The sequence below is a fragment of the Solanum lycopersicum genome, chromosome 12 (genome assembly GCF_036512215.1).
Source record: "Solanum lycopersicum chromosome 12, SLM_r2.1".
Lineage (NCBI taxonomy): Eukaryota > Viridiplantae > Streptophyta > Magnoliopsida > Solanales > Solanaceae > Solanum > Solanum lycopersicum.
Window position 1 is genome coordinate 67,789,209 of NC_090811.1, and position 27,964 is coordinate 67,817,172.

Here is a 27,964-nt window from a genome sequence, read left to right on the forward strand (position 1 = left end):
TTGACTATTGAATAAAAAAAATAGACTAACTTAACACTATATATATAGCATAATACATAAATGTGTTATTTAACTTGGCTTCAAATCACATTTATGTTTTTCAGCTTTGGATGTGCACAAATAAATACTTAAACTTGTATAAAGTTGAACAAATAGACACGCATGTACTACATGTCATTTTTCCTACGTGGTTTGTGCCACGTGGAACTCATGTGTTTATTTATTTTTAAAGTTGGATAATTAAAGTGTCTGTTTGTGCATTATGAAAGTTGAAAGTCAAAGTTAAAATTTGAAGTCAAATTTAGGGTCTAATATATATATTATGTCATATATATATATACATGCCCAGCCCTTTATATCTTTCAAGTCAGGTAAGAGTAGTGCAGAAAATGGAAGAAAAATCCAACAAATCTCATATTTTAGTCCTCCCAATCCCAGTACAAGGCCACATAAACCCAATGGTTCAATTTTCCAAAAGATTGGCATCAAAAGGAGTTAATAAAGTGACTGTAGTCACAATTTACTCTATTAGCAAAAACATGCCAAAAGAGTCTGGTTTAATCAATATTGAGTCCATTCCTCATGATGACAAGTCTCCACCACAAAACATTGACCCAATGCTTGAATGGTTTCATCTTTTGGTATCAAAAAATTTGAGAAAAATTGTTGAGAAATTATCTGATTCTGTGTACCCTGTGAAAGTTCTTGTTTTCGATTCGGTGGCAACTTGGGCTATTGATCTTGCACATAAGTTAGGACTAAAAGGGGCTGCTTTTTTCACACAACCTTGTTGTCTTAGTGCCATTTACTATCATATGGATCCAGAGACAACCAAAGTTTCTTTTGATGGCTCTGATGTATCTTTGCCTTCACTTCCATTGCTTACAAAGGAAGATTTGCCTTCTATCATCTATGATACTGATTTGTATCCAACTCTTAGAGGACTTGTCTTTAGTCAGAACATCAATTTCAAGAAAGCAGATTGGCTTTTCTTCAACACATTTGATGCATTGGAAAAAGAGGTACTATTCTCTTATCTTAATGTTATCCTTTGGGTCCACCCCATTTATATACTTGTGTTGGGGTTTGTGAAGGGTAGAATCTATGCAGAGCTTATCATATCTGAATTATCTTAATTTGACTTTCCTCGCCTAGTCCACCACAGTAATCACTCTTATCTTGTCCAGTATATCTTTGTTCTTAATGTTATCACTCCTAGTATGTGTGCATATTTACTTCAACATCCTCATTTTCGCTAAACCTCATCTTTTGTTCAATTATTCTACATACAAACATAGAATGGTCAAAATTAGAGGAGTAGATCTAGATCGATTTTTTTTTTTTTTTACCATATGACTATACCTAATATGTTTGGTTTCTAATATTTTTAAAAAAGGATTTAAGTGGTTACATTTCTTTCTAGAGGAAAATCGATCTAAATCAAACCATGAATTTTATACAGATAGTCGAGTGGATAAGGCCTCGATACCCAATCAAGACTGTCGGACCAACTATTCCATCGATGTATCTTGACAAGAGACTAATGGAAGACAAAGAATATGGTTTGAGTCTCTTCAAGCCAAATAGTGAAATTTGTATGAAGTGGCTAGATTCAAAGGAAATTGACTCTGTTGTATATGTATCATTTGGAAGTTTAGCCAGCCTTGATGAACAACAAATGGAGGAGCTAGCTTTCGGATTGATACTGACAAAATGTTACTTCTTGTGGGTTGTTAGAGCTACAGAAGAGAATAAACTCCCTGAGGAATTCATGTCCAAGTTATTCGAAAAAGGACTAATGGTGAATTGGTGCCCTCAGCTCGATGTATTGGCTCATCGATCAGTTGGTTGTTTCTTTACTCATTCTGGATGGAATTCAACCCTCGAGGCATTGAGTTTGGGAGTGCCAATGGTCACCATGCCTCAATGGTCGGATCAACCAACTAACGCGAAATTCATTAGTGATGTATGGCAAACAGGAGTTCGCGTTAAGGTTGGAGAAAATGGTGTAGTTAATAGAGATGAAATCGCGAGTTCCATAAGGGAAGTCATGGAGGAAGAGAAAGGTACAATGCTTAAAGAGAACGCAATGAAATGGAAAAATTTAGCTAAAGAAGCAGTAGATGAAGGAGGGAGCTCTGATAAAAATATTGAAGAATTTCTTTCAAACTTGTAATGCACTAAATTGAGTAACATATTCATAAAACATTTGCTTTACCAATGCCTCAAAATTTTGAATTTAATTATTGTTTCATAATGTATGGCGATAAAAGGTATGGACTTGTTATTCAGAATATTGATGTGACATTTTATTTAAAGCTACATATATTTTATTTTTATTTTTCCACAGAAGCAAAAACTATAATTTTTTCGGAAAGATTTTTAAACAAATTTCAAGCGGGACCAAAAATTCATGACCACCGTATATGAATATCATTCATGTAATATTAAATGATTTGAAAGTTTAATATTTACCCAAAAAGTTATAATCTATCACTAATCACAAACAAATCTATGAGAATCATGCTCTATAATAATATTCATTTTGAAAAAACAAGTTTTTTATAAATTCATTTTATATGTTATATTCTATTATATAAAAAAAAACTTATCAAGTCAAAACTAATTTTTTTTTTAAAAAAAGACATTCTTTTTTAAATGACTTTATATTTGACTATTCTTGGTCAAATTCTCCACTTAAGACTAGGGTGTGTTTTCCCTTTAATCTTATCCAAAATGAAAAAGAACAAAAAAACAATCTTTAGGTCTTGTTTTCTTGAGATTGATAAACTTACAAGTTAAAAAGAGTAAATTTAGTGCACAAAATGGAAGAAAAAACCAACAAATCTCATGTTTTAGTTCTTCCATTTCCAGTACAAGGTCACATAAACCCAATGGTTCAATTTTCCAAAAGATTAACATCAAAAGAATCAGTTAAAGTGACCTTAATCACCATAGACTCTGTTACCAAATCTATGCCAATATTAGAATCTAGTTCAATCAAGATTCACTCCATTCCACATAATGATGAAACCCCACCTCAAAGTTATGATCTTTTTCTTGAATGGTTTCATGTATTGGTGTCAAAAAATTTTACAAAAATTGTTGAGGAATTGTCTGATTCTGAGTATCCTGTGAAGGTTCTTGTTTTCGATTCGATAACAACTTGGGCAATTGATTTGGCACATGATTTAGGGTTAAAAGGGGCTGCTTTTTTTACACAATCTTGTGCTCTTAGTGTTGTATATTATCATATGGATCCAGAAAAAAATAAAATTTGTGTTTTTGATGATGATGATGGTGTTTGTTTGCCTTCACTTCCATTGTTGCAAAAACAAGATTTGCCTTCTTTTGTGTGTCAAACTGATTTGTATCCATCTCTTAAGAAACTTGTATTCAGCAGGAATATCAATTTCAAGAAAGCAGATTGGCTTTTGTTCAACTCATTTGATGTGTTGGAGAAGGAGGTAATAACCCCCCCCCCCCCCCCCATCCCCTCCTCCCCCTCTTTAATTCATATTCTTGTTGTTAGTAAATTGTGTTTTTGGTGTGACTGGTAAAGTTGTTGTTACGTGATTAATTGATTAATGAGTTCAAGTTGTGGACAAGGGCGGATTCATGAGGTTAGGTGGGAGTTCTAGGGGCATCCTGTATTTGTATTGAGAAATTCGAAAATACGAGTTGCAAAATCATATATGGTGTGATGTTGATCTAGTGGTAAAAGAGGGGCTTGTTTAGCTATATTACCCTCCTTGGTTTAGGGCTCAAATCCCCTCGGTCATCGTGTAGACTTTTGTTTATAGAAATGCAGGATAAGGGTACCTGCAATAGACCTTATGATCTAGTCGTTCTCTCGTGTATGGTGAGAGCTTAATGCACTGAGCTATCCTTTTACGACTCTTTATCGAAAGGGTAAAAACTTACTACGAAGTTATAGGTCTTAATTATGTTATGACATTCTCTGACTAGAAGAGAAATGTATCAAGAATAAATTAGAAGTTCAAAACTTAAAAGAGTTTCCGGTTATAGAAAGTTTCTAATTCTGTTGCTGAATTTTTGTACAGGTGATCAGCTGGCTAAGGACACAATGTCGAATCAAAACCATCGGTCCACTTATTCCATCAATGTATCTTGACAAGCGACTAAAAGATGACAAAGAGTATGGTTTGAGTCTGTTCAAACCTAACAGTGAAACTTGTATGAAGTGGTTAGACTCGAGGGAAATTGGCTCTGTTGTTTATGTATCATTCGGAAGTTTAGCCAATCTTGGCGAACAACAAATGGAAGAACTAGCTTCAGGATTGATGATGAGCGATTTCTACTTCTTGTGGGTTGTTAGAGTTACAGAAGAGAACAAACTTACAGAGGAATTCATGTCCAAGCCGAAAGAGAAATGTCTCATTGTGAATTGGTGCCCTCAACTCGATGTGTTGTCACATCAAGCAGTTGGATGTTTCTTTACTCATTGTGGATGGAATTCGACTCTGGAGGCACTGAGTTTGGGAGTGCCGATGGTGGCCATGCCACAATGGTCAGATCAACCAACTAACGCGAAATTTATTAGTGATGTATGGCAAACAGGAGTTCGTGTTAAGGCTGGAGAAAATGGTGTAGTGAATAGAGATGAAATCGCGAGCTCCGTAAGGCGAGTCATGAGGGAAGAGGAAGGTATAATGCTTAAAGAGAATGCAATTAAATGGAAAAAATTGGCTAAGGAAGCAGTAGATGAAGGAGGAAGTTCAAACAAGAATATTGAAGAATTTCTCAAACTTGTAATAAACTAGACTTGAATATTTAAATAAATTTGACAAACTTTGATCAATTTATGCATCATGTTCTTACATTGCATAATTACGTAAATAATACATGTATAATGCCACATAGGATATAAAAATTGTCATGTTGGATGTCACGTATGATCAGAGGCGGAGCCAGAATTTTCAATAAGAAAATTGTCATGTTGGATGTCACGTATGACCAGAGGCGGAGCCAGGATTTTCAAAAAGAGGGTACAAAATCTGTAGAAATAGATAGACGAAGGGGGTTCAACGTCTACTATATATACATATAAACTCATTATAACCATGTATAAATAATATAATTTTCCAAACCCCCTTCATACAAGGTAGCTCCGCCCCTGTGTACGACACACATCTATTTGTTCAATTTTATACATGTTTAAGTGTCTACTTGTGCACAACTCGAAGTAATAAACATGAATGTCAACTGAATTTAAATTAAAAAACACATTTATATATTATGTTTATAAAATATACGTCAAAGCTCACATAGTTTATATCTCAAAAATAAAAAGTGTCCTATAGATTAAAACACGACCAATATCACACATCTTAATAACTTATACTCGAATATTTTAGTCCAATTTTATTTTTTTTTTTATTAAAAATCACAAATACCTAAAATAATAAATATGGGCCTTACAGATTGAAACTTCCAAGCCCAAATAAACTCCAATATGAAACCCTAATCTCAGTTTATTTTTATTTATATGTCTGCCGCCCAATTTCGTTACTAACATACACACCAAGTTGTTAATTCCATTTGTTATCTCTCTCCCAACTTATTTCTTCCTCTTGTTACGATACGAGTTTAAGTTTTATGCATCATCAATATAAATAGCTAACTTTTTATATCATTCATGTTATTGTTATTTATCTTGACGATGTATATAGTTTGATTGTTTCAAAAATTTATCGCAAACATGTTTGTTTTATGTGTGTATATGTGTGTAATTTATTGTATACCAGACATATAGTCAGGTGTCCACCAAATTTAATTGGCGGACACCGTTACACGTCTGGAAAACAAAGGAGAAGGGAGTAAAAATGTTAAATGGGTTTTTCATCTAACGTTTCGATCTCTCTTCAAGTGTTCATCGTTGCCCAAATAACTAGTTTATAGTTTTTGAGCTACATCTGGACTTAACATCGCTATTAAAATTTCATTGCTAATTTATCGTTAAATTGTTCGTATCAAACAATTTTTAAATTATTTACGTAGCAATTAAGATGGAAAATCTTGTATTGTTACATGTTTGGTATAGCATGTGAAAATGATTAGGCGTGTTCCTGATTTGAGTTGCTCATCACTAAGTCATCTATTCAGGGCTCGTTCGGTGTGAGAAATTAAAAATAATTGTGATGAGATAAAAGTATTTTATCTTATTTGGTTGTCGTGTTTGAAAATCTATTTCATCATTTATATCATAGTGATGGTCTAAGTTATCTCTATACATCGTGGAAAAAATTATTCCAGAATAGCTAATCCAAGATAACTTATTCTAGGATAACTTGTTTTCCAATTAAACGACCCCTTAATATATAGAGATGGATTTAAAATTTGTATGTGTTAACTGTTGGAAATTTTACGAAAAATATTTTGTGAGGACAACTTGAAGCATGTCAACTATTACTGCATAATTCAAAAATCTTTTCTAGTAAATTATGATATTGAGTCGATATAAATTTGAAAATATTTTCAAATGACTTATATAATCTTATGTGTTGATTGTTGGAAATTTTAGGAAAAATATTTTGTGAGGACAAGCAAGAAGCATGTCAACTAATATTGCATAATTTAACATTCTTTTCTAGTAAGTAATGATATTGACTCGATATAAATTGGAGATATTTTCAAATGATTATTATTTAAAGAGAATAAAAGTGACTCGATATAAATCGATGATATTGACTCAATATAAATTGGTGATTCGAAACCTATTTCCTGTAAAATAAGATTAAGATACCATCCATCTAATACCAAAATGCTTAAGACTCGTGCAAAACAAAGGTCTTCATTACAATTGCTTACAGAGGTTCTCAGAATTTGTTTTCAGTAAAGACTTTTGAGTTTTACGAGGCACCACATTCATTGGCTCACATACACGAAAAAATTATAGAATTTGTGTGATTTAAAAAATGGTCTGTAAACGTAAAAATAAATGCTAAAAAATGATGTGAGTATAAGTGGTGGTTCTAAAGCTCATTACAGAGGTCTTTATATAAAAGTTTCAGAATTATTTTTGGGTGCACTGAGGCGCCAAATCTATTGACTAATACAGACGAAAAATCGAGAAATTTACAAAGTGACTAAAAAATGCCTGTAAATACGAAAATATGCGTGAGAAAAAAGTGTGCGCATACGTGGTTGTTCCTTAATTCATTATAGAGGTTCTAATAATATTTTTTTGTCCAAATTATATTTTGGTGCTCAGAGGTGCCACATCCATATGCTAATACATACGAAAAATTAAGAAATTTGCGTAATTTCTAAAAAAGGCACGTAAATGCGGATATAGCGGTTAAAAATGGTGTGAGTATAAGTGGTGGTTCCTTAACTCATTATGAAGGTCCTTATATCATAAAAATATATTGGTGCTCTGAGACATCAGATCTATGGGCTAATACATAAAAAAATTGAGAAATTTGGGTAATTTTTTGAAAAGGAGCTTGTAAATGCGCAAATATGCGTTAAAAAAAATGTAAGTATACATGGTAGTTCTCCAACTCATTACGGAGGTCCTCTTAAAGTTTTTAAAGAAAATTTGTTTGGGTGCTTCGATGAGCCAGATCCATGAGCTAATGCATGCGGAAATTGGGAAATTTTGGGCGATTCTTACAAACGGACTAGTAAATGTGGAAATGAGCATTAAAAAATGGTGTGAGTATACGTGAAGGTTCCCCAACTACTTACGGAGGTCCTCATAATGTTTTTTGAGAAAAAAATTTGGTTGCTCTGGTCGCTAGATCTATAGGCTAATACATATGAAAAATCAGAAAATTTGGGTGATTCTTAAAAATGAGCTTGTAAATGCGGAAATGAACATTAAAAATTGTGTGAGTATACATCAACGTTCCCCAACTCATTACGGAGGTCCTAATAAAGTTTTTGGGAAATATTTTTTGGGTGCTGAGGGCGCTGGATTCATTTGCTAATAAACACATACAATCAAGGAATTTGGGTAATTCTGAAAAAAGGGCTTATTAATGCGGAAATGGTCGTTTCAAATGGTGCGAGTATAAGGTTTCCCAGCGCAATACGGAGGTCCTCATAATGTTTTATAAGAAAACCTTTTTGGTGCTCCAGGCACTCGATCTATGGGCTAATACACCCGAAAAATCAATGAATTTGGACGATTCTTAAATAAAGGCTTGCAATGCTGAAATGAAAGCTAAAAATGGTGTGAATATACGTGAAGGTTCCCCAACTAATTAAAGAGATCCTCATGAAGTTTTTTTGAGAAAAATAATTTGGATGTCGGGCGTCAGATAAATGGGCTAATAGACAGAAAAATAAGAAATTTGGGTGATTCTTATAAAAAAGGCTTGTGCATTCGCAAATGAGCGTCAAAATGATGTAAGTATACGTAAAGGTTACCTACTCATTACCGAGGTCCTTATAATATTTATTGAGAAAAAAATATTGGGTGTTTTTGGCGGTAGATCCAAAGGCTAATACACACGAAAATCAGGGAATCTGAGCGATTTTTAAAAAGGGCTTGCAAATGTTGAAACAAACGTTAAAAATGGTGTGAGTATGCATGAATATCCCCCAACTCATTACGGAGATCCTCATAAAGTTTTTTTGAGAAACATTTTTTGGGTGCTCCAGATGCCAGATCCAAGGCTAATACACACAAAAAATAAGAGACTCTGGGCGATTTTTTAAAAAGAGCTTGCAAATGCCTATATGAGCGTCAGAAGATGGTGTGTGTATATGTGAAGGTTTTCCAACTAATTACGGAGGTCCTGAAAAAAACTTTTAGAGAAAAATCGTGGGTGCTCGGGGCAGCAAATTCATGTGCTAATATACATGAAAAATCGAGAAATTTGGGTGATTTTTTAATTATTTTTTTTTAAAAAATGTTTGTAAATGGAGAAATGAGAGTTAAAAATGGTGTGAGTATACGTGAATGTTTTCGAACTCATTATGGAGGTCCTCATAAAATTTTTTGAGAAAAAAATTGGGCAGGTGCAAGATCTTTGGGCTAATACACACGAAAAATTAAAAATTTGAACGATTCTTAAATAAAGGCTTGTGATGCAGAAATGAGAGCTAAAAATAGTGTGAGTATACGTGAAGGTTCCCCAACTAATTAAAGAGATCCTCATGAAGTTTTTTTTAGAAAAATAATTTGGGTGTCGGGCGCCAGATCAATGGGCTAATAGAAAGAAAAATCAGAAATTTGGGTGATTCTTATAAAAAGGCTTGTGAATTCGGAAATAGGTGTCAAAATGGTGTAAGTATACGTAAAGGTTACCTACTCATTACCGAGGTCCTTATAATAATTATTGTGAAAAAAGTATTGGGTGTTTTAGGCGCTAGATCCAAAGGCTAATACACACGAAAATCAGGGAATTAGAACGATTTTTAAAAAAGGGCTTGCAAATGCTGAAACGGACGTTAAAAATGGTGTGAGTATGCATGAATATTCCCCAACTCATTACGGAGGTCCTCAGAAAGTTTTTTCGAGAAACATTTTTTGGATGCTCCAGGCGCCAGATCGAAGGCTAATACACACAAAAATTAGGAGACTCTGGGCGATTTTTAAAAAAAAGAGCTTGCAAATGCCTATATGGGCGTTACAAGATGGTGTGTGTATATGTGAAGGTTCTCCAACTAATTACGAAGGTCCTCAATTTTTTTTAAAAAAAGTTGTGGGTGCTCGGGGCTGCAAATTCATGTGCTAATACACACGAAAAATTGAAAAATTTGGATGATTTAAATTTTTTTTTAAAAAAAGTATAAATGCAGAAATGGGAGTTAAAAATGATATGAGTATACGTGAATGTTTTCCAACTCATTACGGAGGTCCTCATATAATTTTTTGAGAAAAAAATTGGATACTCCAAGCGCCAGATCTTTGGGCTAATACACACGAAAAATTGAGAATTTGAACGATTCTTAAAAAGGGATTGTAAATGCGCAAATGAACGTAAAAAATGGTGTGAATATATGTGAAGGTTCCCCAACTAATTAAAAAGATTGTCATGAAGGTTTTTTGAGAAAAATAATTTGGGTGTCGAGCGTCAGATAAATGGGCTAATAGACAGAAAAATCAGAAATTTGGGTGATTCTTATAAAAAGGCTTGTGAATTCGGAAATGAGCGTCAAAATGGTGTAAGTATACGTAAAGGTTACCTACTCATTACCGAGGTCCTTATAATATTTATTGAGAAAAAAGTATTGGGTGCTTTGAGCGCTAGATCCAAAAGCTAATACACACGAAAATCAGGGAATTTGAGCAATTTTTAGAAAAGGGCTTGCAAATGCTGAAACGGGCATTAAAAATGGTGTGAGTATGCATGAATATTCCCCAACTCATTACGGAGGTCCTCATAAAGTTTTTTTGAGAAACATTTTTTGGGTGCTTTAGGTGCCAGATCCAAGGCTAATACACACAAAAAATAAGAGACTCTAGGCGATTTTTAAAAAAGAGCTTGTAAATGCCTATATGGGTGTTAAAAGATGGTGTGTATATATGTGAAGGTTCTCCAACTAATTACGGAGGTCCTTAAAAAAAATTTCAGAAAAAAATTGTGGGTGCTCGGGGCTGCAAATTCATGTGCTAATTCACACGAAAAATTGAGAAATTTAGGTGATTTTTATTTTTTATTTTTAAAAATTTGTAAATGCAGAAATGGGAGTTAAAAATGGTGTGAGTATATGTGAATGTTGTCCAACTCATTACGGAGGTCCTCATATAATTTTTTAGAAAAAAATTGGGTACTCCAGGCGCCAGATCTTTGGGCTAATACACACGAAAAATCGAGAATTTAAACGATTCTTAAAAAAGGATTGTAAGTGCGTAAATGAGCGTTAAAAATGGTGTGAATATATGTGAAGGTTCCCAACTAATTAAAGAGATCCTCATGAAGTTTTTTTGAGAAAAATAATTTGGGTGTCGGGCGTCAGATCAATGGGCTAATAGACAGAAAAATCAGAAATTTGGGTGATTCTTATATAAAGGCTTGTGAATTCGGAAATGGGCGTCAAAATGGTTTAAGTATACGTAAAGGTTACCTACTCATTACTGAGGTCCTTATAATATTTATTGAGAAAAAAGTATTGAGTATTTTGGGCGCTAGATCCAAAGGCTAATACACACGAAAATCAGGGAATTTGAGCGATTTTTTAAAAAAGGCTTGCAAATGCTAAAACGGACGTTAAAAATGGTGTGAGTATGCATGAATATTCCCCAAATCATTACGTAGGTCCTCGTAATTTTTTTTTGAGAAACATTTTTTGGGTGCTCAAGGCGCCGGATCCAAGGCTAATACACACACACAAAAAAAACTCTGGCAATTTTTAAAAAAGAGCTTGCAAATGCCTATATGGGCGTTAAAAGATGGTGTGTGTATATATGTGAAGGTTTCCAACTAATTATGGAGGTCCTTAAAAAAATTTAAAAAATTGCAGGTGCTCGGGGCGGCAAATTCATGTGCTAATATACACGAAAAATCAAGATTTTTGGATGATTTTTTTTCATTTTTTAAAAAAAGTTAGTAAATGCAGAAATGGGAGTTAAAAATGGTGTGAGTATACGTGAATGTTTTCCAACTCATTACGGAGGTCCTCATAAAATTTTTTGAGAAAAAAATTGGGTGCTCCAAGCGTTAGATCTTTGTGCTAATACACACGAAAAATTAAAAAATTGGATGATTCTTAAATAATGGCTTGTAATGCGGAAATGAGAGCTAAAAAGGGTGTGAGTTTAAGTGAAGGTTTCCCAACTAATTAAAAAGATCATCATGAAGTTTTTTTGAGAAAAATACTTTGGGTGTCTAGCGTCAAATCAATGGGCTAACAGATAGAAAAATCAGAAATTTGGGTGATTCTTATAAAAAGGGCTTGTGAATTCGGATATGGGCGTCAAAATGGTGTAAGTATACGTAAAGATTACCTACTCATTACCGACGTCCTTATAATATTTATTGAGAAAAAAGTATTGGGTGCTTTGGGCGCTAGATCTAAAGGCTAATACACACGAAAATCAGGGAATTTGAGCGTTTTTTAAAAAAGGGCTTGCAAATGTTGAAACGAACGTTAAAAATGGTGTGAGTATGCATGAATATTCTTCAACTCATTACGGAGGTTCTCATAAAGTTTTTTTGAGAAATATTTTTTGGGTGCTCCAGGGGCCAGATCCAAGGCTAATACACACAAAAAATAAGAGACTCTGGGCGATTTTTAAAAAAGAGCTTGCAAATGCCTATATGGGTATTAAAAGATGGTGTGTGTATATGTGAAGGTTCTCCAACTATTTACGGAGGTTCTTAAATTTTTTTTTTAGAAAAAAATTGTGGGTGCTCGGGGTAGCAAATTCATGTGTTAATACACACGAAAAATTGAGAAAATTGGGTGATTTTTTTTTTAATTTTTTTTTGTAAATGCAGAAATGAGAGTTAAAAATGGTGTGAGTATACGTGAATGTTTTCCAACTCATTACGGAGGTCCTCATAAATTTTTTTGAGAAAAAAATTTGGGTGCTCCAGGCGCCAGATCTTTGGGCTAATACACACGAAAAATTGAGAATTTGGACGATTCTTAAAAAAGGATTGTAAATGCGTAAATGAGCGTTAAAAATGGTGTGAATATATGTGAAGGCTCCCCAACTCATTACGCAGTTCCTCATAAAGTTTTTTTAGAAAACTTTTTGGGTGTTCGAGGTGTAAGATTCATGGGCCAATACACCCGAAAAATTGAGAAATTTGCATAATTCTTAAATAAAAGATATGTAAATACAAAAATAGATGTTAAAAATTTTTGTTAGTATATTGGAGGTTGCCCAACTCATCAAGAAGGTTTTTATAAACTATTTTTAAAAAAAAATTTCGGTGCTCCAAGGTGTCAAATCAATGGTTTAATAGACATGAAAAATCAAGAAATTTATTTAATTAATTCCTACAAAAGAACATATAAATGCGGAAATATGTGTTAAAATTGTGTGAGTATATGTGACGATTTTCTAATTCATGCCGAAGGTCCTCATAAAGTTTTTTTAAAAATAATTTTAATTGCTTCAAGGCGCTCAGATGTATGGGCTAATACATATAAAAAATCAAGAAATTTGTGCAATTCCTAAAAAAGAACCTGTGCATTCGTAATGCTTCACAACGTCGCCAAGTCCATGGATGATATACATGAAAGTTGGTAATTATATTCCTAATAGTTGGTTCGTAGATTCAAAAAAATGCTGAAAAAATGACGGGACTATATATACATAACGTTTTCCCAACTCATTAGACAAGTTATCATATAGTGTTTTCAGAAAATATTTTCGTGTGTCGTAAAGACGCCATATTCATGAAATAAAACACACAAAAAACGGCGAAAGTCGAATAATTCCTAAAAGTTGGTTCATAAATGTTAAAAATATGCATAGAAGAATGGCGAGACTATACATAATGCTTCCCCTACTCATTACGGAGGACCTCATATAGTTTTTTCTGAAAAAAATCGGGTGCCCAGAGATGCCAGATCCATGAGCTAATAAACACGAACAACCACGAATGTTGGATATTTCTAAAATTTGGCTCGCAAATGCGAAAATATGCATGAAAAAAATGGCGGAACGATATGTAAGGTTTCCTCAACTCATTACAGAGGTCCTCATATAATTTTTTTCAGAAAAATTTTTCGAGTGCCACAAAGGCGTCTAATCCATGGCTAAATACATATAAAAAAACTAAGAAAGTCCGATAATTTCTAAAAATTGGCTCATAAATGTAAAACTATGCGTGAAAAATCGACGGACAAGATATGAAAGAATGAACCTACACACAAATAATTCAAAGATTTCTTTTGAGATATTAGAATTATTTTTTTCAAACGTTGGGTGCCACACCTTTTTAATAGTTGCATGGTTTCAATATTTACCTAAGAGAGGAGGAATAGGTTATCTTATATCCCCTTCACCATAGGGACAACTTTGGCTTGATGTTTGAGAGAACTTAAGTTGGGAGATATCGATAGAGATGTGTACAACGATCATGTGATTACACTAAATCAATCAGTAATTATATAAAATGAGATGTTTTTATGAGATGCATATAACGATTATTACATAGAGATGTATATAACAATACGATACACTGAATGACTGAAATTTAAATAACTATCAAAACAAACATAACATTTAGAGCTATAGGCAATACAATATTAGGTAACACAACACACAATTAGTTACTATCATCCTCATATGCTTCAAGAGCCTTACCAGCCAAACTCAAAACCCTAAAATCATCAGAAATTGTAGCACCCATATGTTTGTAAAAATCAAGTGTACTTTCATTCCAATCCGAAGCATACAAATCAATGGAAGAAAATCCCATTCTTGCAACCTCCAACGCCATGGTTGAAAACAACCATTTCCCAAACCCTTTCCTCCTATAACACTCTCTTATAAAGAAGTTCTCCATGTGGAAGACTGGATTCTCGAAGAAACTCGAGAAGCAAGGGTAGAACATGACATATCCAGCTATAAAAACATCATGTTGATCATGTTTGACAACTCTAAACTGCTCTGACTCCTCATCTACGAGGGGCATGTTAAGATCAAGCTCCTTCATAGATAAGAGCGACTCAATAAAATTAGTGGCCTAAAATCAAATTATGATACCAAATAGATGGGCATGTCAAGATCAACTTCGTTTATGAGCGACTCAATAAAATTAGTGGCCTAAAATCAAATATTATGATAACAGATAGAGAAGTTATGCATATTTGTCATACATACCTTGGAGTTATTCTTGTCATTGGCACAAGATGGAAAAGGATCAGTAGAGACTTCGATTAGAAGTGTAGTAACAGGACTAAGATGAGGATATTTCGAGTTAAATAGCCCCGAGGCAATGGAGGATTCATTCGATTTCAGGAGATGAGTGATGTCGTGGTAAACGAATAACTGTTGCATGAGCTTGTATATGTGTGGGACATCGCATTCAATGGCAACCCTAATTCTGGAAAAAAGTTTTTGGTTGAAGGTTTTTCCGTTTGACGATGAAATAGGAGAGATTAAAGCCATAGAATATGATATGATACGATACGATAAATTACTATTCAAAGTTGAGTATGTTCATATTGATCATATAGTAAGTGCTTTTATAGAAAAACTTGCAAATGCATGCATGTGGTGATGATTTTTCTATGAATTTAATGATAGATTAGAGACACTTGATGGCCCCACAGTTGAAGTCAACAAATTAGTTGTTCCCAATGTTCAGTTTTAGGTTGTTCAGTATTTTATAAATTTTCATTTTTAATTGTCAGTTTTAACTTATTAAAAAAGAATTTTTTATTTGGGAAATTATTTTTCCAAAGCAAAGACTGTATATCGATCACTTGATATAAATATGAATATAAATATAAATATTATAAAGAAATACTTATATTAATTATTATTTATTTTTTAATAGATTAGCAAAAGAGAATCACGTAATTGTTCTGATTTAAAAATTTAAAAACGTATCAGTTACGTAATTGTTCTAATTAATTGACATATTCCAAAAAAGACGGCAAATTAGCAACATGTATTTAACTCTACTTATTGTATGTATGTATATATGCACACATAAAAGATGCTCTTTTCTGTTCTTTTTAAATTCTTCTGACTTGTTAATTCATTATAGTGAATTAATTTGAGTAAAATAAAGGCAGCAAATTAGTTACATGTATTTAACTACTACTTATTATATATAATATATAATATATAAAAGATGCTCTTTCTGTTCTTCTTAAAATTTTCTGACTTGTTAATTCATTATAGTGAATGAATTTGGATAAAATGATACAATTTAATATTGAGTTGGTAAAATATGGTGGCAATTCAGCTATCGACTCATGGTATTTGTCAAATATGGTTTAATTTAAGTCTAATCTTATCCAAACCAACAAAAAATTATTTTAATAGAAATTGAACTTCTTCGGTATTATCAAGTAAATTTAATTTTGAAGAGAGATTGTGAAAAAAAAATATACATAAGAGTAGTTAATTATTATTATTATTGTTGATTTTTGGACTTGTGATCTTTGTAAAACTATGCAAATTGCAATAACAAGTGTGTGTAATATATTAATTAAGGGGAAAGGGTTTGATATAACCCTTAACTTTGTCATTTAGAGCTGATATACCCATTGTTGTGAAAGTGACTCATATATATCCCTACTTGTAAACAAATAACTTACATATACCCTTTTTCTCTAACGAAAATGAAAAAATTAATAATTTTCAATCTAAATTTTTACTATTTTTTTCTGAAAATTATAATCCCATATGAATAAATTTCTTCATCAAAAATTAATTTTATCAGATTTATATAAGGGATGTGAATTGAAAAATGTGAATGTAACGACTAACATAACATGGGGAATATAAAAAAAAAAAAGTCATAATTTCTTCATCATTGATAGCATAGAAAAATAAATATTGTCCTTATATTAAAAAACACTTTCTTTTAACTTAGGGTTAAAGGTGGGCTATGAATTTGACAAATAATTGATTGATAATTTTTATATAAAATTTATTTATTAATTAATTCGCAGATATTTTTAAATTATTCTCCAAAAGAGGCCATGCTACCTCCAGAAGTGAGTTTGCACATGTTCAACCCATATTATTGCCTGTATTGGATTTATTTAGCAACTGTTAAGAAACTGAATTGGAGAAAGAAAACTCCATTGAAGAGTAAAAGGAAGAACAGAGAAGCTATGAGGAAGAGGAGGAAAAATCTGATATTGAAACTTAACCGTACTAATGCTACTTACAAGCAAATATAATGACTCAAAACCCCAACTAATTTACTGACCTTTTCTAACAAACAAACTAACTAACTAACTAACTATATTTACACTCTTAACAATGTGTAATTACAATTAGTAATGCTAGGGAACTTGTACACATTTAGTTAGTTTTTTTACACCCCCCTTCAAGCTAAGAGCTATGAAGATGTTCTTCATTCCTAGCTTGGACATTAGATACTTATGATGGCCTTTTCCAAGTGCCTTGGTAAGCATATCTGCAGGCTGTTCTGAAGATGGTAGATAGGCAGTGATAATCATTCCATTCTTGATCTTCTCTCTAATGAAGTGACAATCAATATCTATGTGTTTTGTTCTTTCATGAAACACAGGATTGGCTGCAATTTGCAATGCTGAAGTACTATCTGAATGAATAGACACTGGTAAAGAGATATCAACTCCTAATTCCTGAAACAAACCAGCAGTCCAAACAATCTCTGCAACAGTTGAGGCCATGGCTCTGTACTCAGCCTCAACTGAACTTCTGGAAACTGTAACCTGCTTCTTAGACCTCCATGAGATAAGTGATTCTCCATATTTGATTAAGTAACCAGTGATTGACCTCCTGCTGTTTATGCATGAACACCAATCAGCATCACAAAATACTTGTAAACTATCTCCCCCAGTTGATGACATTAGAATTCCCAAACCTGGTTCTGTCTTCAAATATCTGACCAGTCTGAGTGCTGAATTCATGTGCGAAATTTTTGGTGCATGCATAAATTGACTTAGACATTGAACTGCAAAAGATATGTTTGGTCTAGTGGTGGTGAGATACAATAACCTTCCAATCAATCTTTGATAACTTGCAGGATCCTCAAGAAGTGTATCATTATGTGAAGAATCCATGTGATCATCATATTCTGTGGAAGTGAGTTTTAAATTCATTTCCATAGGTGTTGATACTGGTTTAGCACCTGATAATCCCATGTCAGCTAGTAACTCTAAAGTATACTTCCTCTGGTGTATGAGTATCCCATTGTCACTTCTAGCAAACTCCAATCCAAGAAAGTATCTTAGTTCTCCTAAGTCTTTAATCTTGAATGCATGTTGCAAAGCTGCTTTAGTCTCATGAATCATATTGGAATCATTTCCTGTTATAAGTAAATCATCTACATACACTAATACCACTACTAATCTGTTGTCCTTCCTTTTAGTGAACAAAAAGTAGTCTCTATTGCTCTGAATGAATCCTGAATCAATCAAGGTAGTAGTTAGTTTAATATTCCACTGTCTTGAAGCTTGCTTAAGGCCATAAAGAGATTTCAACAATCTGCAAACTTGATCACTGCCAACTTTTCTATTAAGACCTTCAGGTGGTTTCATATATACTTCTTCATATAAATCTCCTTGTAAAAATGCATTGTATACATCCATCTGATGTATTATCCAGTGATTAGCAGCTGCAATAGATACAACAGACCTCACAGTTGCCATCTTCACCACTGGAGAGAAAGTTTCTTGGTAATCAAATCCTTCCTTTTGATTGTACCCCTTAGCAACTAGTCTAGCCTTGTATCTCTCTACACTTCCATATGCATTATATTTGATCTTGTATACCCATTTACAACCTATAGCCCTTTTATCCTTAGGCAATGTCACCAGTTCCCATGTGCCATTATCTTCTAGTGCTTTGATCTCATTCTTCATAGCATCTATCCATCTAGGATCTTGTACTGCCTCTACGTAACATGATGGTTCAGTTTCAACAGAAAACTTTGACACAAAACTTTGATATGTAGGTGATAATCCTTCATAGTCTAAGACTGATGCAAGAGAGTAATTACATTTCTTAGAACCAGCTGTGACTACATAGTCTTTGTGCCAAACAGGAGGCCTAGAGTTTCTGCTTGATTTTCTTAAAGGTGATGGAGTAATGTCACATGAAACTTGTGATAAATCATTTACACAATCCTCACAATTCTGAGAAGAAGGAGAAACACTATTTTGGCAAACAGTTGAAGAAGTAGAATCTGCAACTAGGACATCATAATCAAACATATCTCCAGTCTGTACTAGCTGAGTCTGTTTATGAGTGTGATCATGAAAAGGAAAGACTGTTTCCAAGAAAGTTACATCCCTGCTAATGAAGAATCTCTTGTTTTCCAAATCATACAGCTTGTATCCTTTTTGAGTCGTACCATATCCCATCAAAACAGCTCTAATTGCCCTTGGACTAAACTTATCATGTGTAGTAATGTTAGTGGCAAAACACATACATCCAATGACTCTCATGTAGTCTAAAAGAGGAGGTCTTCCATATAATCTCTCAAAAGATGATACATTCCCTAAAGTTGTAGAAGGAATTCTGTTCAACACATGAGTAGCAGCATGAATACATAATCCCCAAAGTTTGTCAGGAAAACCAGCTTGAAATTGATAGCTCTTGCAGTTTCTAAAATATGTTTGTTTCTTCTTTCCACTACCCCATTTTGTTGAGGTGTATATGGACAAGAACTCTCATGAATGATGCTATGAAGTTTAAACAAATCATCACAATTGGTATTGAAGAATTCAGTGCCATTATCAGATCTTATCCTTTTAATCCTCTTATCAAACTGAGTTTCTATTTCAGCAACAAATTGTTTTAGCAAACTAACAACATCATATTTAAGTCTCATTAAGAAAGTCCAAGTCCATCTAGAATAGTCATCAACTATAGTCAAAAAATATCTCATACCATCATATGTTTCAACTCTATCGGGACCCCAAACATCCATATGTGGAAGCTGAAAAACACATGTAGAACTACTAGTACTGTGTGGAAAAGGAAATCTTGTCTGTCTAGCAAGAGGACAGATATCACATTTATGTAAAGCAAACTTATTACCAAACTTGTGAAATGATGAAATCTTTCTGATGACTCCCATGGGAACATGTCCCAACCTTTGATGCCATATATTTGCATTTGCCTCCACACTCTGAATGGTTGTCATGCAATGGTGTGGTTGTAACATCTTGTTGTGATCATACTGACCAGGCTGCGAGTAGAAAGTGTAAAGTCCATCTTCCTCTTTACCAATCATTCTCACCTTCCCAGATCCTAGGTCCTGTAAAACACAACAACTTGGGTAAAATGTGACACAGCAATTCAAATCTTTTGTCATTTGAGACACTGACAGAAGATTGAATTTGGAAGCTGGTACACACAATACTCTTCTAAGAACATCACCTCCTCCTATGTGACAATCTCCAACATGTGAAACCTTGGCAGAAGTACCAGTTGGCAGCTGAACTTGACCTGCATTCTCTACCATAACTGAATTACATAAACATGTATGGTCTCTTACTATATGATGGGATGCTCCAGTGTCTATAATCCACTTCAGAGAAGTATGATTACCTGTCATATTTGCTGTACCACTTATATCCTCAAGTTTAGTTTGATCAAGCATTTTGAGTAATTTCTGATGTTGCAATGGAGTGAATAAAAGCATCTGAGAATTTTAATGTGAAGAAGGCATCTGAGATTCATTGTTATGTGAAGAAGAAACACTTGAAGGCTGGAGTTGCATCTTATTAGAGAATGATGATTGCATCATCTGAGGCATCTGAGAATTGTAAGATGATTGAACTGTTTCTGTCTTATCACATTGATACTGTTGAGACACATGTCCTGCATTATAGATAGAATTCCCAGCAACAATTATATCTCTTTTACCTTTGTATTCAGCAGGATATCCAATTAGTTTATAGCAATTACTCTTAAGATGGCCTGTTTTGTGACAGAAATCACACTTTAGAAGTTTATTACAATCACTTCTCATGTGACCTTTGATATTGCAGTAATCACAAAGAGCATTTGGATTATAAGATCTTCTAGGTTTATGACTACCAGGACCAGAATTAGACGTAAACATTGTAGTAAGAACCATATCAGTCATTACTCTACTTGATCCAGCTACCATTCTTTGGCTTTCATCTTGATTAACCATAGCATATGCTTGATTGATGCTAGGAAGTTGTGGCATTAACAGAATTTGGCTTCTAGCCTGACTATAATTGTCATTAAGCCCCATTAGAAACTGTAACATTCTCTGATGTTGTAATTGCTCAAAAAACTCTTTAGATCTAGAACATGTACAAGCTGGAGGAGGCATTATAGAATCATATTCATCCCATAAATCCTTCAATCTAGAGTAATACAATGACACAGACGAGACACCTTGAACAAGAGTAAAAATCTCCTTATGCAGCTGAAAAATACGAGAGCTATTTACCTTGTTAAACCTTTCCTTAAGATCTTCCCAAATCAAGTATGAATTTGAGCAATAGAGAACTCCACTGTGAAGATCTTTGCTTACATTGCACAATATCCACGAAACAACTATGGCATTACAGCGATCCCAAAGTCGAGTCAAATCCCCTGTGAACTGTGTCTTCTTCACTGTTCCATCGATAAATCCAACCTTATTCTTTCCAAGCAAAGCTAACTCCATAGCCTTGCTCCATAAGGTATAGTTATCACTTCCAGTGAGTAAGATCCCAACATTCAACGATCCAGGTGAATCTGATGGATACATATATAAAGGATGAAGATAATCGAAAGAAGGAGCTGAAGCTGGTATGGAAGTTTCTGAAGCAGTTCCTTGAACCTCCATGAAATCGAAGAAGAAGAAAATCAACTAATAAGAAGAAATTCAACTGAAATATGAAAATCCTTTACTGGATATGTAGGAATTGTTCAAATCCAGGCTCGTGTTGCTCTGATACCATGTTAAGAAACTGAATTGGAGAAAGAAAACTCCATTGAAGAGTAAAAGGAAGAACAGAGAAGCTATGAGGAAGAGGAGGAAAAATCTGATATTGAAACTTAACCGTACTAATGCTACTTACAAGCATATATAATGACTCAAAACCCCAACTAATTTACTGACCTTTTCTAACAAACTAACTAACTAACTAACTAACTATATTTACACTCTTAACAATGTGTAATTACAATTAGTAATGCTAGGGAACTTGTACACATTTAGTTAGTTCTTTTACAGCAACGAATAATTATTTTTAAATAATCTATAAAATTATTAATTTAAATAAATTTAATAGTATAAATGTAAAAGATAAAATTAAGAAAATAAATAATATGATTAAAATGATTTGAGGGATATAAATCATACAAGCGGATGAGAAGCAACCACACAAAAGTTTATTGGCTAAAGTTTAAATAGTTTTGCTATATATTCTATTGACAAATACATATAACTTATTTTGAATTTGAATATACGTCTGAATTTTTCGATAATTACAATTCCGAGTCAAAATTGGTCAACTGTTTCTTCTCCTTCGATATTTCCTCCTTAACATTTATTGTGTTATCGTTCATATCTTTTTTCTTCCCCCATAAAAAACAATAGAGTCCAATAATGGTCGTAATTGAACCAATAAATCTGATAAAAAATAAAAAGTTTAATCAATGTTATATATTCATGACATCTAATTTAAAGGATACATATATGTAAAAGATGAAAGATTTTTAAAATTTGAGGTTTTAAACATGTCATAACGTTACGTGCATGTGGCAATAAAAAATTCTGATAAAATAATAAAGGAAAAAAGAATAAATATATCTCGAACTATAGTAAATGGTACGCTGATAATCTCCGTCGTACTTTTGAAACATTGGTGCCTTCGCCGTCCAAAAAACTATATCGAGCATATGTACCTTTTATACTAACGGATATACATATGTCACGATCTTATCTACCGGTCTAATACTAATTAAATATCAGATCGACGGATAAAATTGTGCCACGAGTCCCTATTTAGTTTTCCGTTAGAGTGAAGGACATATATGCTCTAGTTTTTGGACGTCAGAGGCACTAATATCTCAAAAGTATAACGGAGAATATCTACATACCGTTTATAATAATTTGAAAATATATTTATCCTTTTTCGGAATGATAAAATGTAACTTACGTTCCAGTGTATAACTTTTCACCAAGCAATGTCCAACTGAGAAAGGCAGAAAATATTAATTGCAAGGGAAGGAACATAGAGACATATAAAGGTCCTTTTCTTTTGATACACCATGTAACCAAATATAATGCTAGGGCTGAGCTCACAATTCCCTAAGATAAATAAGAAAATAAAAAAGTGTAAGTAATAATAATAATAAATTAAAAAAAGTGACATCTTAAAATGTTACATGCTCAAGAAAGTCTAAATAAGCAAAGATAATGAGAAGAGTAGTTTGTCATAAAATGATTTTTTTGTGAGATAATGTGTATTATATGTTTATTACTATAAGAGTAAATTATCCAACAATATTGCTTGCCTGTTGTTAGTAATTAACAATTTAACATATTCATGATAAAGATTTTGATGCCCCTTAACGTTCAAATTCTGAGTCTGTCTCTCTGTCCGTATCTTAAAATTGATTGGGACTACGCTTAGTAAGAAAAATCTTTTAAACCTAAAAATGTTAAGAGTGATGTAGAATATGGTTTGTATTATAGATTTTCATTTGTATAAAATCCTTTTTATTTTTGAAATATAAATATGAAAAGTGAAAACATATATACTTACATTGTAAAGAACAGAAATAGCTCTTATGGGGTTCAAAGACCAGGCAGTTTTGTCATCATGATTAACACAAATTGCAACAATTACACACTCTAAGCTTGCCATGAAGAACATCAATGTTGTGCTTGTATATGGAGCTGCATACCTCATATTAACACTTGGCTAACTCCAAAATAAAAAAAAATAATGATAAGATTAAAAAAAAGGTAGATAGTACTTCCTCCGTCTCAATTTATACGTCAACTTTCATATTTCGCAAGTCAAACAAGTTCTTCTTTGATGGTGTTTCCTTCTTATGCCTTTTTTTAATAGAAAAACTTAATAGATTATACATATGTCTGAATATACGACAAAAAAGGAGTTGCTCGAATGGTAAGCACCCTCACTTCTAATCTTAAAGTTGTGAGTTCGAGTTACCAAGGGACCAAAGGTGAGAGCTTACAACAAAAATGTCCGAATATGCGATCAAAATTCAGAAACTTGACTCTCGAAATTTGAACGATATCACATAAATTGAGACATAAATTGAGACTGGAAAAAAAATATTTAATTGAGATGAAGATTAGTAATATTACTTGTATGATTAACCATAAAGAGTAAACCATAGTGCTAATTATGACTAGAAAAGGTCCATTGAAGAAGTTGCCATGACTATTATTTTTGCTTGTATTATTATGTTGTGAATATTTCCATTGAAATCCTAATTTTCCAATCACAACTTTTCCATGATATAATGATAACAACATAGCTCCACCAATGCACATTATTGTTCCCATCATTTTGGCTTGTCCTGCTTTAGTTTTTAGTCCTAGTTTTTCAAGCCTACATATATGTAAAATAAAGGTTTCAAATTAGACATGTAGTGTTTTTTTTTGTTGTTGTTGTTGAGAAATTTACATATTTACTCAAACATGACTATAAGAGAACGAATTTAAGTTATATACATCATTTATCTGATAGAACTAATGTTACTTGACATGTTATACCAGAAGAAAATAAATTTTGAATTTAACTTAACTTAAAAGAATAGTTTATTAAAAAGTCAATTATCCATCACACATACAAAATATTTGAAGTTACGTAAAAGTTCAAACGAAAATAACTGAATGGTTAAAAAGGTCAAGCCATATAAACTTTGTCTAAACTAAATTCAGAGATATAATATATCTGAAATTATCTTATACTAATTACAACTTACATGTGTAAAATTATAATAATCTAAAAGGCAAACACACATTATAATTTATATGATGGTTTCAAAATTGGATATCCATGCATTATTACGATAACAAATTTCGAATCTAACTCAAATCTAAAATTTAATTCATAATATATAAGGATACCCTAATACCTAATAAAACATCTATTACTCTACTTTTAGTTAGTAGTATATCTTTAAGTGATTTAATTGTGTTAATTATTTTATAATTTCACTACATAAAACATAAATTAAAAAATGTTACCTGCAAATGAGGGCAAGAAGAAATGTATTTGCTGGAATTAAATTAGCCATAGCTGATGTAATAGTTGCTGTTGAATTTCTTAATCCTATAATACAAGTCATTTGCATTGCTGTTACCCTGCAATTATCACACCAATTAAATCATATTAATTATAATTTAATTAATCACCATTTATGTAATAATTTGATTTAACAAATATTAATCATGTGAAAAGGAGAATTAATTTTGGAAACTAAAGTCATGATTGCTTACCCCAAAACAGAACATAAGAAAATTAGGAAAAGGCTAAATGGTGTCAACTTAGGCCTTGTTTTCCTGTGTGATGGGACACAATCATTAGTCAGCAATATAATAACGGTATATATATTTAGTGTAATTCTACGAATATGTTTTAAAAAAATTAAAATATATGCAGAAAGTAAGATTATGTTCAAAAGATGGTTGATGTGAAAGTACTAAAATAAACTAGTCATGAAAAAGGTAACACGATAATAGAGAAAATAGTCAATTAATACGGAAAGTAATACACGACATTCGAAAAAGAACAATAATAATAATAATAGAATTATACAGAAACACAAAAATGATAACATACATCATAGTACGTTATACAATCATGCTAAAAGCAAGTCAAAACTCAACTATCTACTAATATTCTATTCTAATCAAATGATATAAACATCTAATATTTAGCGTTTGGTGTGATAGAGAACATTGTTATTGAAAATGTGATTTGAGATTTGAATTATCAGTAAGACGAAATACACATATTAAAAACATAATAATTAACGATATAATTGAAATAACAGAATATTTTAATGAGATACTAATCTTAAAAGAGAATTATCAAATCAGATACTATAATAAGCATTATTTATAACAACATTTTATTATATTAATAACCATATTTTTTTACTTTGTGGAATTGTTAATTTAACAAGATTTTATTATAATATCGAAATAAGACAAATGATGTTATTATTATATAAAAAAATTAAAATATATTGTGTAAGGTGATGTTATTATTATATAAAAAGATTAAGATATATTTTATTGTACGATCCATGCATGTGATTGTGTGTGCATTGCGTGGCTGTATTAATGAGCCTTTTGACTATTTTTTTCTGTCTCAATGTGAAATTAATGATTAACTACGAAGGTACAATTAAATTATTTAAAATAGTAATATAATAATAATATAAAAAAAGAATTGGAGGTATGTATTTTGAAAAAAAGAAGAAGAAAGAATTGGAGGTAATAAAGTGAGAATCGAACTCTCATCAATAAAATAGAAATTTAAAAATAATTAATGAATTAAATTACAGAATAATTAATTAACTAATCTACTAAGATATATTTCTTGGGTGAAGTAGGTATGAAGCAATAAAGAAAATGTGAAACAATACAGTGAGTTCTTGAATAATTTATTAAGAGAGGGCTAAAAAAATAATTTATCAATATATAAAAATAAAAAATCGATTATAAATGAAATATGAAATATATATTTTTTTTATATAAATACAGACGAATATGAAGCAACAAATGAAGTTTCGAAGTCATATATAATTTTGAGTTTTAAGTATAAAAATGCCCTACTACGAAGCATTTTTTTCTTAGTGAATCAGTGCAAATTTAAATTAATCGAACTCTAACTTACGAAAAAAATTGTATATAGAGAGTTCGAATAAGAAAATACCTCTCGAAAAAGTAAGCAAAAGGTGCAATAGAAATGGTGGCCAAAATTTGTCTATAGGATAAATGAACATAAGGATCCATGCCTTCATCCATTACAAGCTTTGATACAATAGCTGTGCCTGCATAACCTAATTGAACTATCACCATTAACAACAATGGCAATACATCTTTACCCATTTTTTCCATATAAAAATATAGTAATGTATATAAATTCTTTATATACAATAATTGAGGGGGGGGGGGGGTATGGAGTGGAGAGTGGGGTGAGTGTTAGAAGGGTGGAAATTTTTATAGATGACAAGTAGTTAGGGATGGAGCTATACATTTTAAAAGATACTTGTAGTTTTGAGCAGCAATTAATATTTGATCAAACTTTTTAAAACGGTTTTAAATATATATATTTTTTCAATAAATGTTCTTTTGTGTGTAATTTTATTATTTGGCTTTTGAAAAACAACATTTATTACTCTTGAGAAACCACTTTATTTTATCCTAAAAACTTAGTCATACACTTTACTTTTTATAAAATAAGCACGTTTAACTATCTAAAAATTTGATCAAACAAATTATTAGTATAGTCTGATTCTAATGATCAATCCCATGATTTGGGTTGAAATTTTGTATTGGAGTTATAGTGTATATGCATTTGACGACAAATTTAAAATTCATGAACTTTAAATTATAGAATAACAGCAAAAAAGACGATTCATGTGTGAACATTCACATTTTTTTCAATGTCTTTTAATTGAATATTTTCTAAAAAGCATTTGCTAACTAAATATATAGATGATTCATGTGTGAACATTCACATTTTTTTCAATGTCTTTTAATTGAATATTTTCTAAAAAGCATTTGCTAACTATATATATATATATATATATATATATATATATATATATATATATATATATTATCAATCTTTACCATCTGATGGCATAAGTGTTAGGATCGTAAATAATTAGGTGCAATGTGAAAGTTAGCAAAGCAAAGTTCTATAGGCTATAAGTAAAAAGACAAACGAAAAATATATTAAAAGATATAAAGATTTAACGTGGTTCAGTCAATTGACCTACATCCACAAAGAAGATGATCAGTCCACTGTAAAAATATGAGAGTACAAAATATAGAGAGTAACTATCGAACCAATTCACTCAAAATACATGAGAGATTCACACAAGTGATAACGTATCACTTGTGTCCCGCAAATTCCCTCGCTAACAAAAACTCTCAAAGCCCATTAGACTACATTGAAATGTTGATTAAGTTAGAAGAAACAAGCCTCTATTTATAGTCATAAAATCTTTTCGTACAAGAAAAGGACTAACCACTCCTAAACTTTTTCCTTAAAAAAAATCTATTTATATTAAGAAATTCAGGGCAATTAGTATCCAACAATTAGTTTAAGACATTTTTGTTTATTCAAACCAAAGAACAAATGGATGAGACTTTACTACTCAAGGACA

General features: G+C 32.1%; 5 protein-coding genes across 5 annotated transcripts; 2 read left to right on the top strand and 3 right to left on the bottom strand.

The window, feature by feature from the left end:
* Positions 1–264: 264 nt before the first annotated feature.
* On the top strand, positions 265–2,294 carry LOC101246701 (UDP-glycosyltransferase 74E2-like). The gene is made up of 2 exons (XM_004252980.5): positions 265–1,022; positions 1,463–2,294. The coding sequence occupies exons 1-2, from the start codon at positions 342–344 to the stop codon at positions 2,174–2,176; spliced, it is 1,395 nt and encodes a 464-aa protein (XP_004253028.2). The 5' UTR covers positions 265–341; the 3' UTR covers positions 2,177–2,294.
* Positions 2,295–2,687: 393 nt separating this feature from the next.
* LOC101246409 (UDP-glycosyltransferase 74E2) lies at positions 2,688–4,822 on the top strand. Its single transcript, XM_004252979.5, has 2 exons — positions 2,688–3,467; positions 4,065–4,822. Exons 1-2 carry the CDS (start codon positions 2,826–2,828, stop codon positions 4,782–4,784), a joined length of 1,362 nt encoding a protein of 453 aa, XP_004253027.1. The 5' UTR covers positions 2,688–2,825; the 3' UTR covers positions 4,785–4,822.
* Positions 4,823–14,039: 9,217 nt separating this feature from the next.
* LOC101266920 (GCN5-related N-acetyltransferase 8-like) lies at positions 14,040–15,147 on the bottom strand. Its single transcript, XM_010316476.4, has 2 exons — positions 14,759–15,147; positions 14,040–14,585 (listed from the first exon to the last, which is right to left on the bottom strand). The coding sequence occupies exons 1-2, from the start codon at positions 15,044–15,046 to the stop codon at positions 14,202–14,204; spliced, it is 672 nt and encodes a 223-aa protein (XP_010314778.1). The 5' UTR covers positions 15,047–15,147; the 3' UTR covers positions 14,040–14,201.
* A 5,117-nt stretch (positions 15,148–20,264) lies between these two features.
* On the bottom strand, positions 20,265–21,419 carry LOC138340533 (uncharacterized). Its single transcript, XM_069292264.1, has one exon. It carries the CDS (start codon positions 21,417–21,419, stop codon positions 20,265–20,267), a length of 1,155 nt encoding a protein of 384 aa, XP_069148365.1.
* A 468-nt stretch (positions 21,420–21,887) lies between these two features.
* Positions 21,888–26,789, bottom strand: LOC101246119 (WAT1-related protein At1g09380-like). The gene is made up of 7 exons (XM_019211445.3): positions 26,503–26,789; positions 25,059–25,121; positions 24,807–24,923; positions 23,919–24,165; positions 23,347–23,505; positions 22,738–22,889; positions 21,888–22,208 (listed from the first exon to the last, which is right to left on the bottom strand). Exons 1-7 carry the CDS (start codon positions 26,685–26,687, stop codon positions 22,064–22,066), a joined length of 1,068 nt encoding a protein of 355 aa, XP_019066990.2. The 5' UTR covers positions 26,688–26,789; the 3' UTR covers positions 21,888–22,063.
* Between the last annotated feature and the right edge of the window lie 1,175 nt (positions 26,790–27,964).

Coding starts and splice junctions, on each gene's coding strand:
- LOC101246119 (XM_019211445.3), bottom strand. CDS start 26,687: ATGGAAAAAATGGGTAAAGATGTATTGCCATTGTTGTTAATGGTGATA. Junction 24,166..24,806: donor CTTCTTGCCCTCATTTGCAG/GTAACATTTTTT, acceptor ACATATATGTAG/GCTTGAAAAACTAGGACTAA. Junction 22,890..23,346: donor CTATTTCTGTTCTTTACAAT/GTAAGTATATAT, acceptor TATTTATCTTAG/GGAATTGTGAGCTCAGCCCT.
- LOC101246409 (XM_004252979.5), top strand. CDS start 2,826: ATGGAAGAAAAAACCAACAAATCTCATGTTTTAGTTCTTCCATTTCCA. Junction 3,468..4,064: donor TTGATGTGTTGGAGAAGGAG/GTAATAACCCCC, acceptor ATTTTTGTACAG/GTGATCAGCTGGCTAAGGAC.
- LOC101266920 (XM_010316476.4), bottom strand. CDS start 15,046: ATGGCTTTAATCTCTCCTATTTCATCGTCAAACGGAAAAACCTTCAAC. Junction 14,586..14,758: donor ATGACAAGAATAACTCCAAG/GTATGTATGACA, acceptor TTATCTATGAAG/GAGCTTGATCTTAACATGCC.
- LOC138340533 (XM_069292264.1), bottom strand. CDS start 21,419: ATGGAGGTTCAAGGAACTGCTTCAGAAACTTCCATACCAGCTTCAGCT.
- LOC101246701 (XM_004252980.5), top strand. CDS start 342: ATGCCCAGCCCTTTATATCTTTCAAGTCAGGTAAGAGTAGTGCAGAAA. Junction 1,023..1,462: donor TTGATGCATTGGAAAAAGAG/GTACTATTCTCT, acceptor AATTTTATACAG/ATAGTCGAGTGGATAAGGCC.